The sequence below is a fragment of the Phymastichus coffea genome, unplaced genomic scaffold (assembly GCF_024137745.1).
Source record: "Phymastichus coffea isolate CEN01 unplaced genomic scaffold, Cenicafe_Pcof_1.1 PCOF00014, whole genome shotgun sequence".
Lineage (NCBI taxonomy): Eukaryota > Metazoa > Arthropoda > Insecta > Hymenoptera > Eulophidae > Phymastichus > Phymastichus coffea.
The window spans coordinates 204,910-217,552 of record NW_026706825.1 but is presented as its reverse complement, the minus strand read 5'-3'; the positions used below and the strand labels follow the sequence as shown (position 1 = coordinate 217,552).

Here is a 12,643-nt window from a genome sequence, read left to right as displayed (position 1 = left end):
TTGGGGCCTAGAGTCGTCATTGGAAGGCTGAAGATCAACCTGCTTGGAGTCAAGAGAGAAGATTCAAGAATCAAGAGACGGATCCCAGTTTTCTTCTGGAATGTTCGTTAGCTTGTGCTCAAAGATTTGGTATCTTGGGCAACCTTGGAGCCTTCATTGGTTGAAGACGGATTAACCCGCTTAGTTCAAGATTTTCTTATTATCGAGGACGACAATTATTTTTCAAAGGAGGGGGTAGTGTTACGAATGCGATTTATAATATCGAATTCGTACGTTTGTATCCACGGCAACGTCAGAATAAATATTTTTATTGTTTAGTTAGTTGACGCCTGAGCGTCAAATTGAAAGCATCACGTTTGTGTTTCAATAAAGTTTTAGTTTGTGTTATTTGTGTATTTTTATTGACTATATGAAAACGTAACAATATATTGCGATATTTTTTTATCTATTTAATTTATTAATTTTCAGTCAGTTTCGTTTCTATTAATTAACGAATTCATGCATTAAGTTGTACACTCGTACTTTCTATATTATTACAAATTGTTAAACATTCAAACAATACAAAGCATTTTTGCGAGTACCATCGATATTGTTCATTATTTAAGCCTTTTAATCTAAGGTCGTTAGTCCCAAATCTTTTCGAACATTTTTCGTACTAAAATATGAAAAACAATTTTTAAATGTTTTTTTTTCGGATTTCAATCTTAATTAGACCCTGGAATCGGACTTATTTAATATCATTTCAATCGTAAAATTTTTCGCTCAGTTCGAATCCAGTTTTGAATGTAAGTCTTCCTATTGAAAAAAATTACATTGACTTCAAATGACCTTGAAATTGAAGTTCAACATAAACATTAACATGATATGTAGATGACTCCCACTGTCCAAAACAACTTTCGTCTGAATAATTTTTTTGTACATCAACTTTTCGAGATATTCAGGTCCTTTGTTTAAAATGGGATACCCTGTATATACTCGAGCGGAACATTAAACTTTGTCTTTCCTTCCTAAAGATACTGGTAGATACAATGAAATAAGAGTTTAATGAATGTAGCACCAATGCTTTTTTTATACAAATATTTAAAATATTTTTGGAATTTTTAAGCTTATTTATAAGCATATTAAGTCATTTTACAAATTTAAATTTGTAAAGTGTTGTGCGCCTATTAATTTGACAAAAATAATTTTGTCGAGGACTTATTAATTCCAGTTCGGTGATCTTACAAAAGATAATGAATATTTTTATCATGATATATCTTAAAGTGAAAAATATACACTTCCCCGTACATGCTTTTGCCCTACTAAACTGAATATTAGAAGATGTTCAAAGATTTGTTTCTCGGTGAAAAATGGTTGCAGCTTAAAGAACTGAACGGGATTTGGAAGATCATTAAAAAAGCTTTAATTAAGTTGAATCTGATAAAAAAAATTAAAAAATAGAATTTCCAGATATAAAAAAAATATTCATTTTTCATTTGTTGTATACAATGAGTTTTGAATTTAGTTCCAAATATCGAATTTCTTAAAATCTTATCGGAATTGAAAGCTGAATACATTCTCTTAAAAACGGTACCCCGATATTGTCCACCATGGCTATGAGTGTTTCTATAAAAAAATAATTTTTTTTTCAGTGGCTAAAACATTAACCTTTTAGCTCCGTGGATGGTTGCTATATGGACCACTCTAGAGACATAGAATATTTCGTTGTAAGTTCTTAGATAAAATTTTGTTTTGTTTTGTTTAACGTCGCTCTATTCATGCTCCATCAGTGCTAACCAGCGATGCTTGCAATGTGTTTGAGAACAGAGCACGTGAAACATTTGTCAATGATGCTTGTATCAATCAGCAGGGACTGGGAATTGAACCTGGGCCTACCGAGTGCGAGTCCGTCGCCCTACCGACCGAGCCATTGCATGCCCCTTAGATCAAATGTGATGTTCTGAATACATAATAAGTAGTTTTTAAATTTCTCAAAACATTCTTGACCTTGAAAAACTCTCAAGATCAAATTTCATTTTTAGTAGAATCGAAGATTTTAAAATGTTATCCTATGCAATTTGATTTGTAGTGAAAATGAAATTTGACCTCTAAATCGACGATTGCAGTGCATCAAAATCCGTACGACAGCCTTTTTAAAACTTGACTTATACGAGAAATACTATTTGCCCTTGAAATAGAAATTTTCAAGGTCAGGATTATCAACAGATATTTTTTTATTATTTTTTACGTATTCAGCACGTCAAACTTGTAACGGTCCTATCTATAAGCTATTCTCTTATTTTCACTGGATTACTGCAAATACAAAAATTGATCACAATTCAAATGTTATTAACTAATTTAAGTAATTCGTTTTAGGAATAACTTCTACTAGTGATAAACTATTGATATATATAAAATTTTATCATTATTTTATTGTAAATATTGCACTAGCTAATCTATCACATTAGCTAACTTTATTAGTTAATATCTTTTGACTGTACTTTGCGATAATTGTAAATTATACTTAAATAATCCATATCTACTTCTGTAAATTTTACATGTTTTAGAATTTCGTTATCGCTGTTTATTCTCTTGTAAACAAAAGAAAATCGTTCGCGGCATCTGCGCTCCATGTGCGTAGCACTTGAGTAGAGAGCAATAATTTATAACATTTTTTTTTGGTTGCTGTAAAAGTGAAAGTCCATTCGGAGATGCTGTCCTTTGTCGCTTAATTGGTTTTTTTTGCGGATGGGAAAACCCAGAATATAAATACGTGCGGCAGTTCCAGCGGTGCGTGCGCGATATAATAAAAAAAAAGAGTATGGTTATCCGGCAATTGTCGCGCAGGTAAACGTTTGGTGGGAAATTCGGCACTATAACCCTTAGAGCTCTAAATGGCCCCACGAACAGACCCAATGCTGGAGAAAACTCTCTGATCCTTCTTTAGGAAGGAGGAAGTAGTCAGTTGTTCTCGAGAACTCGATCCCTGCACCTCGTTGCTCTCTCAGCACCTCATTGCTCCCTCAGCTACCTAGTTGCTCTCTCTGTTAACTTTCTGCCCTTCAGTTCTTTACCTCGTTGTGATATCTAATAGTAATAGCTTTCACTGGTAACGCTTGTGCTGAATGTGAGTGTGAGTACCTGGCTTTACATCACGTTCTGTATGAAGATCGTTTGAAAAATAAAAACTGCTTGATTTTTTTTAATAAATCTTTTTTTACGAGGTGTGTTCAAAAAGTAAGGTGACTTTGTATTTTTAAGAAAAAATATTTATTTATTTATCAATATTTATGTTGTCCCCTTCAAAGTAATCCCCCTCAGATACAATACACTTATGCCAACGGTTTTTCCAATCCTCAAAGCACTTCTCATAAGCACTTTTCGGTATAGCCTTGAGCTTTTCCTGCGATGCAGTCTTTATCTCTTCAATCGTTGCAAATCTCCGTCCTTTCATATGTCTCTTTAGTTTTGGGAACAAGAAAAAGTCACATGGGGCCAAATCCGGTGAATATGGTGGCTGAGGCATGATTGTGGTGTTGTTTTTGGCCAAAAAATCTCTCACAAGCAAAGGTGAGTGAGCAGGGGCATTATCGTCATGCAAAAGCCATGAATTGTTTTTCCACAATTCTGGGCGTTTTCTTCGTATTGCTTCTCGCAAAAGTCGCATAACTTCAAGATAATACTGTTTATTGACCGTACGTCCATATGGTAAGAACTCCTGATGCACCACGCCATGGTAATCGAAGAAAACAGTGAGCAAAACTTTGACATTTGATCGAACTTGGCGTGCTTTTTTCGGTCTTGGCTCATCTGGGCTCTTCCATTGGGACGATTGGACTTTGGTTTCGATATCATAACCATATACCCATGATTCGTCACCAGTTATGACCCTTTTGAGTAAATCTGGGTCGTCGTTGACGTCATTCAACAGTTTTTGAGCGATGCTCATGCGACGGTTCCTTTGGTCAAAATTTAGCAATTTAGGAACAAACTTCGTTGACACACGTCTCATGCCCAAAACGTTAAAAAAAATTTCATGGCACGAGTCAAGCGATATACCAACATCCTCAGCAACTTCTCTGATAGTGATTCGACGATTTTCCAGAACAATTTTCTTCACTGCTTGAACGTTTTCATCAGTTGTTGACGTGCTTGGGCGTCCAGAGCGAGGCTCGTCATTGGCATCTTCCCGGCCATCTTGGAAGAGTTTCTACCACTTGTAAACATTTTTTTTACTCAGAACAGTTTCACCGTATGCCACCGTCAACATTTCAAGTGTTTCGGAGCACTTTATTTTATTTTTTACACAAAATTTGATGCAAATCCTTTGATCCATATTTTTCGATAGCAAGAAATCGCCGAGCACGCAAAACACTTATAACCTTTACGCCTCTCACAACCAAACAAAAAATGCTATACACTTGAAATTTGGTACAGATGTTCGGGAAGAGTGTACCAACATAACAGAATAAAAAAATCGATAATCGAAAGTACGTTGCCCGTGAAATTTGAAAAGTCACCTTACTTTTTGAACACACCTCGTACACTTCATCCCTTTCAAATAATAGGATTTGTCCAAGTCTATAAAATAAGCATTCGTTTCTGCAATCACCTCCTCGTTTGAATAAAATCTTTTCCCCGTCAGCCATTTTTTCATATTAGGGAACAAATAGTAGTCCGACGGAGCCACGTCTGGAGAATACGGGGGATGTGAAACGAGTTGGAACCCTATCTCCATCAGTTTTGCGGCCACAACTGCTAAGGCGTGAGCTGGCGCATTGTCGTAGTGGAAGAGGACTTTTTTGTGGGCCAATCGTGGACGTTTTTCTAGCAACTCGGTTTTCAAACGATCCAATAACGATGAATAATATTCGCCTGTAATGATTTTACCCTTTTCCAGATAGTCGATGAAGATTATTCCTTGCGAATCCCAAAAGACAGTCGCCATAACCTTTCCGGCCGAAGGAATTGTCTTCGCCTTTTTCGGATCAGATTCCCCCTTGGTAACCCATTGTTTAGACTATACTTTGGTCTCAGGAGTGTAGTGATGTATCCATGTTTCATCTACAGTGATGAAACGACGCTTAAGGTCTTGCGGATTTTGCTGGAACAGCTACAAACCATTCTTGCAACACTTCACACGATCTCGTTTTTGGTCAATCGTGAGCAATCGCGTCACCTATCTAGCGGATAGCTTTTTCATGTCCAAATGTTGGTGCAAAATATTATCTACCCGTTCGCTCGTGATGCCTACAGTACTAGCAATGTCACACACCTTTACTCTTCTGTCAGCCGTCACCATATCATGGATTTTATCAATGATTTCTGAAGTGGTAACCTCAACACAGGGCGTCCAGAACGTTCAGCGTTTTTTGTGCTCATATGGCCACTCCGAAAAATTTGAAACCACTTATAAACCATTCTAATTAAAGGTGCACAATCGCCATAATGTCTATCAAGCTTCTGTTTAATCTCCTGAAGCGTTTTGCCTTTGAAAAAGTAATGTTTAATCAATACACGAAATTCTTTTTCGTCCATTTTTTTACAACCACTCGATTTCTTTGATTGAAACGAATGTAAAACGCAAAGTAATTGGCCGATCTGGCTGAAACTTGGTGTGTGCTCTTCCAAGATATGTCACTAACTGAAAATAACCTTGATACGCACTAGTAGCGCCATCTCTCTGACTTTGCACGGACTTTTCAAACGACCCTCGTAGACAACAGTTGCTTGTGAACACAGTGTCGTGCTTTTTATTCTGTTAAGTGACTTGGTGAATCCGCGATCGCAACAAGGGCTACTGGCACCCGTCGGCCTATCTGAAGATATGTGTGGTATCCTCTGAGGCGTCTCCGACCCTGGACAGTTCAAACAGCAGCAACTCGGCTCTACTCTTCGGGGCAACATAGTGCTGGCCGTGCCCGTGACCAAGACGTTGGCACTGTGCTGCTCTAGGAGACAACCTTTCTTCTCGCACAAGGTGCAATTAGTGTCGTGTTGTAAGCGAGTAGTTTTAATTTGAATGGCCATTCACAGGCAAAGCGAGCCTGCCGAAATTTATTAATTGTAAATAAGTAGCGTAACTCTGTACATTTATCGATAGTGTTTGCTCATATTTAGGTGGCTTTTCCCGACTTATGACTGTGGTTTTTATGCCGGATAAATACGAGCCTAATTATACTTGATAAAAATCTTATAAAAATAAATCCATGTCCTTTATTTATTCAATATTCACGCACCATATCTGTTATATTAAATTTCAAAGAACTTGATATACATGAAACTTATAAATTCTTTCTTGTAGGTAATTTGAATTTTTGTGCTGATTGTATTTAACTTGGAATTTCTACTAAAGTAATTGTTCAAAAATGATTTCGCACAATTACGTAAACAGCTCGAAGAAGGCTGCCCTACGAAAATACGCTGAATTTTGCACAGGCTAGCATTCTCTCCTAGCCTTACAAAGTAAGCGCTCGAGATTTAATAAACTTGGCTTACACCTATGTACTTTTTCTCAAGTGATTAATTGAGCAAATCCTTTCTTTCCTATTGTAATTTACGCTCGACTTGTAGAACACTTCGCCCTATGAGAAACTTGGGCTGAATTGCATCCTTTTATAAGAAAGACTTAAACTCTGCTTATGGGACACTTCGCACCATAAGAAACTAGAGTAAAGTCTATCTTTCCTTAAAATCCAATTTATATAATCATAGATATTCATTTATAATTTTATATCATAGTTAATATTTATAAGCATTTTTTTAAATTGAAACAAATTTTTACTCATTAACGCGACAGACCGCGAGAGTACGAACAAGATTATAAATATAAAGTGATATTAACATCACAAACTAAATATGAAAACCGTCTAAATACTTGATGTATAGTAGGAATAAAATTTGACATTCAAATGGTGATTATCAAGACCAAGGGCACCTGTGAGAATTTCGTTACTATTTTTTCATATTCAACGCCTGAAATTACATACAAATATCCTTTCAAATCTTCATAACAAAAGAAACAAATTTTTTTATATTGTACTTTATGTTGCCTGCGAGGCTGGTCGATATATAGACCAGCAGTCAGGTCAGCGACTCTATCTGAGATATCCAGTGATATTATGTATATATTTTACATATTCTACGAGGTCAATTTGTACTGAAATTCCCTGCAGTCTAAAGGTTAAAAACTATGCAGCCTACAAAAATATTTAAAAGACAAATGTTTGTTTTTAGATAAAATATATAATAATGTTAAAATGAGTTTATGGAAAAAAATAAATTTTTATTTGACTATTTAATATCATTATTTTACAAAAAAATAATTAAGTAACTTTTTAAATAAATAAATTTTTTATTTCGGAAAAGCTTGAAATTTAAGAAAACTGATCTGAATTGTAGACATTTTTAAAATTTGTTTAATCCAAATTATGTTCCTTAGATATAATATAATATTATATAATCATCAATACTCCGTGTGCAAAGTGCGTCTTTCCCGCACGCTCGGCAGAAAACGTGTGTTGAAAATCGCACTTTCCACACGTCTTTACACTTATTATTAACTTGTAACGGAGAATTAGCGACCGTTCCCGTCTGGGTTACTCGCGGCCGTCCACACAAATTATTTATTTGGGGATTCGGGAAGCAAAAGACGTTCCTACGACTGAATAACGCGTCGAGCATAAACACGTTAAACGCACAGATTCGAAGTCGGGATGAGGAGTGATACAGCGGCGAATAAACACAACAGCGGATTAACACACTAATTCTTTAATCGTCAACAATATGTTACAAGAAGGTGATCTTGCGCTTATTTACTACGAGCGGCACAACAACAAACGCGAACGCGAAGGTGAATCGGTAGCTGGTCAGCCTGCCGATTCCCTTGCTAAAACAAAATATTACAATCAATGCCAACAACCAAAATACTTTTCGCCATTAAACTATCAACGGGGTAGCCAGCAGGTCTGCTGTGCTACCACCCATAAGCTGGCTAGTGTATGCGTTGTTTCATACTTTTCCGATTTGAGGGTGGTATGGCGTCTTCAAGACATGACCACCCCTCTCTCTGGGCGCCAATAAGTTGGCATAGCCCACTGTCTTTCACCCCTTCGCATTCAAATATATTGGGGATCCGGAAGTCAAGTTTGCTACGACATCCCTGGCGCGGCTCAGCGAGTCGGAACCTTTTTAATCTAAGGCGGCGACCTCCTCGGAAGGAGTACCGATCTTTTCACGGTTCGATGCTCAAGGAGAGCGGAACTAAAGGTTTGACCCTCGGTTTGGGCGCGACGGGACTCTAGTTGCCCCAACGTCTACTGCGTCGGAAGCACGCAGCATACAAATCTTACGAGATTTGCTTGACCTGGTACCACTACCCCGCAGAGGCCAACCCTAAATTGGGATGTCAGAGGAGAGACTCAGCCAGGACAGCCAGAGGAAGATTCCTGAGACGATCAACCAACTAAGCCTTCCCTCCTGGGCTCGCGTTCAAAATACATCCCACCCTGCGTTCCTGTATTAAGGGATTTCTCCCACGACTCACAGGTCCATCGCTTCGACGTGCCGGAGCATGTCTCCCCATTGCGTTTCGGTCGAACCCGCTCACGCTGGTGGGTATCCGTCATTCGAAAGGTTGTTTTTATCCCGTTCCGTCCCAAAGTCAGATCTTTCAAAACTCTGTCGTTGGGTCAAAAACGGGGTTCATCGCGTTCAAGTTCGACATTTTTTATCGTGGTCGCTATCCACGGCCTTTATTGCTTGGCAAGCTTAGCCAGAGCCGCCTTTTGGCCACCCTTCTGGGTGTTCACCGCGTCACCCCGTTGAGGCGGAGCAGTTGGCACTTGTGAGATCTGCCGTTCAAAGAGATCTCGCTTTAAAACGCGGCCATAAGCTGGCGTCCAAATATGCAAGAGAGAGAGAATCAAGAGAAAAATACGGCACCGGCCTCGACCTTCAGCCTCTCCGACGGCTAAAGCACTCCGCCGTGTGACATCACTGGTGTGCTCCTCGCTGACCGTCTCGCTGATGTTTGTTGTCGTCGCTGTTTTCCTCTCTTTCGTCCTCTCGTTCACTGTATAATGCTACTGCCTCAATCCGTAGCTCGCTCGTTGATTGTTGCTGCCGTTGTCTCCGCCACCTCTCTGTTGCTCGGTACTACAGCACGTCCAATACTGCACGCGCGCGCACCCGCGCATCTCGCCGGTTACCCACAGCACCGGTGGCAGGTATCCTTCGGGACACGGCTGGGCGCGACCCAACTTTGGAAAACCGTGTTCTTTCCATTTGATCCGCGCGCGCAACTTCCTCTGCTCACAGCGTAGCAGAGACTCTCCCGAATTTTCCGTGGCGATCTGCGATTCGAGCGCTCACTCTCTCTCTCTCTCTCTCTCTCTCTCTCTCTCTCTCTCTCTCTCTCTCTCTCTCTCTCTCTCTCTCTCTCTCTCTCTCTCTCTCTCTCTCTCTTTCTTCTGCGTCATCTCCATCGCTCCAGTTGTCAGCTCAGCCCGTGTTCAGGACCTCGTAAACAAAAACCAAGCATGAATGTACGAGGTGTGTTCAAAAAGTAACGAGAATTTTTAAATTTCGCGGGTTTGGAGAGTCCGCTTGTATAAAATTTTTTTTTATTATGTTGGTACACATGCCCCTGAAGTACGATAAAATTTTCAGCAATATTCATTGCTTACTTTTTAAGTGGCAGCCGCTAACGTTAGACGTGTTTTTCGAGCTCGGCGATTTTCGTTTGTGAAAAAAAATGGATCAAAGAATTTGTATTAAATTTTGCGTAAAAAATGAAATAAAGTGTAGTAAAGTTTGTCAAATGTTAACAAAGGCATATAGTGAGTCTGCTATGAGTAAAGCAAGGATTTATGAGTGGTATAAGCGTTTCCAAGATGGCCACGAAAACGTTGAAGATGACGAACGACCCGGACGCCCAAGCACATCAACAACCGATGAAAACGTGAAAAAAGTGAAAGAAATTGTTATGAACGATCGCCGAATCACAATCAGAGAAGTCGCTGATGATGTTGGCATATCAGTTGGCTCATGCCATCAAATTTTTTCGAATGTTTTGGGTATGAAACGTGTGGCAGCAAAATTCGTTCCAAAATTGTTGAATTTCGAACAAAAACAGCGGCGAATGGAAGTTGCTCAGGAGTCGCTAAATAAAGTCAATAACGATGCAGAACTACTAAAACGTGTTATAACAGGTGACGAAACATGGGTTTACGGATATGATGTCGAAACTAAGGCTCAATCGTCCCAGTGGAGGCATTCTGGATCGCCGACACCGAAAAAGGCTCGACAAGTGCGGTCGAATGTGAAGGTTATGCTCACTGTGTTCTTCGATTTTAATGGCATAGTGCATTATGAATTCTTGCCACAAGGTCAAACAATCAATAAGCAGTACTACCTACAAGTTCAACGTCGTTTGCGTGAAGCAATCCGAAAAAAACGCCCGGATTTGTGGCAAAATAATTCATGGCTTTTGCACCACGATAATGCGCCTGCTCACACTTCATTGCTTGTTCGTGAATTTTTGGCCAAAAACGAAACTGTAACGATGCCTCAGCCTCCATATTCGCCAGATATGGCTCCATGTGACTTTTTTCTATTTCCAAAAATAAAGAGAACATTAAAAGGCCGTCGTTTTACAAGCATAGATGACATTAAAAGCGAATCGCTGAAAGAGCTAAAAGCTATTAAAAAGATCGAGTTTCAAAAGTGTTTCGAGGATTGGAAAAAGCGTTGGCATAAGTGTATTGTATCCGAAGGGGACTACTTTGAAGGCGACAACATTAATGTAGATGAATAAATAAATATTTTTTTCATAAAACGAAAATTCTCGTTATTTTTTGAACACACCTCGTATGTACCACACATACACACTCTCAGCTTGGTGCGGCGCACGGACATTTGCGAGAGCCAAACGGACAAAATCGGCCTAACCGAGATTCTCCGTTACAAACTTAAAACTAATATGGTAGTTTAGATACATTTTTTATTAAATAATTTCACTTTTTCAGTATTCTTTTTCACTAGAATCTAATAAGTCTTGATCTTGCTGTGGTATAATTTCCTATTATGGCATTGTGGTCCATAATGTGTTTTATTCTTTCGCTGTGGTTGAATCTTGGTGGGCAAGTAAGTCCAACTGCACATGTTGTTCTGTAGTGGGGGAAAATGCTCTGATGTTGCTTTATAGAGGAACATTGACAGGTTGTAATTAGGTTGTATTATATTATTATTATCTTTGTATTTAGGTTGAATTTCAAGTGAGTAAACAGAATTTACAGACGTTTGTTTACCTTGTAAACCTTTATCAAAATAGAGTAGGACTTTGTCATTTCCTATGTAGTTGATGTCTCCGTAAGTCATCCTATAGTAATTTGGTTGTTGAATTGGATTACTAAGGGTTGATACTGGTTTATTTGAAATTATTTTATTACTATTATCTTTAGTTACTTTGTCTATTACATCAAAGACAGTTTCAATTGGTATGTATTTTATTTTGTCATTTGCTATTGTAGATTTAGATTTGGAGTGAGAAGCTTTTACAAATCTAGATTGTAGTATCTTAGTGCTTCAATATTCCATGATTCCGAACATACGATATAATCACAATAGCTTTTTTTTTTGTTTAACGTCGCTCTATTTATGCTCCATCAATGCTGATTAGCGACGGAGGCTTGCAATGTGTTTTAGAACGAAGTACATGCAACTTTTTTCAGTGGTGCTTGTATCAATAACAGGGACTGGGAATCGAACCCGGGCCTACCGAGTGCGAGTCCGACGCCCTACTGACCGAGCCATTGCAGGCCTCCACAAGAGGTTTATTTGACATTTTCGTTAATGAAATTTCGAAATATTTTCTTATCTCTATCGCAGTTATAAACATTTTATCAGTAACAACAACAAAAGAAAACAAATCTGTAACAACAAATAATAAAAATTAATCATACACATACATATTTAACACGTGTACATAATTTTTCTTTTAAATGTAAACAATATATTAATAAGTAAATTTTAATTTAGAAAACTAGGAATCTCAAAAACAAGTTTCAGTTTTAAATATTTTTTTCGTCGAAATAATGTTCTTCAAATATTATAACAGCTTTGCAAAGTTTTAGTATCCTAATAATTAATTTTTCTAGAGTTTTAGGTTAAATTTTTCTCCAATCTTCTTGTAAAATGTTCCATAAGTGCGAAGTAGAAGTAGGGTGATATTTTCTAACTGACCGATCAAGTTATTCCTAAAGTAATTCTATTGAGTTCAAATCAAGACTTTGAGGTAGCCACTTCATTACACTGAGTTTCTTTTGCTTTTCAAGGGCCGTGAAATTATCTGTACACAGGTTGGAGGAGTGCTTAGAATTATTATCCTGTTAAAAAATGAATAGAATTCCAATCAAACGTTTCCTCGAGGGCATAGAGTTTTTATAAAATCTTATTATAGCCTTCTTTTTTTATCATACCTCCAATTCTCACAAGATCTCCAACTTAAGTCCTAGAGTAAAAAAGATTTCTCCGTGAAATCTGTTTTCTTTGAGTTTTCTGTAAATTGAAGTTACACTTACTGAATTGTTTAAACATTTATTCACAGCAAATGTTATTTCAGGCACCGTCATTTTTCTATTTCGCAAAATTGTCCTTACAATGA

At 38.0% G+C, this 12,643-nt stretch overlaps 1 protein-coding gene across 9 annotated transcripts in view; it reads left to right on the top strand.

Moving 5' to 3' along the window:
• Nucleotides 1-12,643, top strand: part of LOC131674194 (neogenin-like) — a 298,710-nt gene that overhangs the window by 220,839 nt on the left and 65,228 nt on the right. For 5 of the 9 annotated variants that reach the window (XM_058952719.1, XM_058952758.1, XM_058952725.1 and 2 more), the window contains one exon: nt 4,642-6,140. The exons of 1 other annotated variant lie outside the window; for it this stretch is intronic. In XM_058952719.1, coding sequence (XP_058808702.1) covers nt 4,642-4,860 — 219 coding nt within the window. In that variant the 3' untranslated portion in view covers nt 4,861-6,140. Of the gene's footprint in view, nt 1-1,631; nt 1,776-1,806; nt 2,170-4,641; nt 6,141-12,643 lie in introns of those variants that run through there. 3 more of the 9 variants (XR_009302798.1, XR_009302799.1, XM_058952743.1) reach the window with 3 other exon arrangements.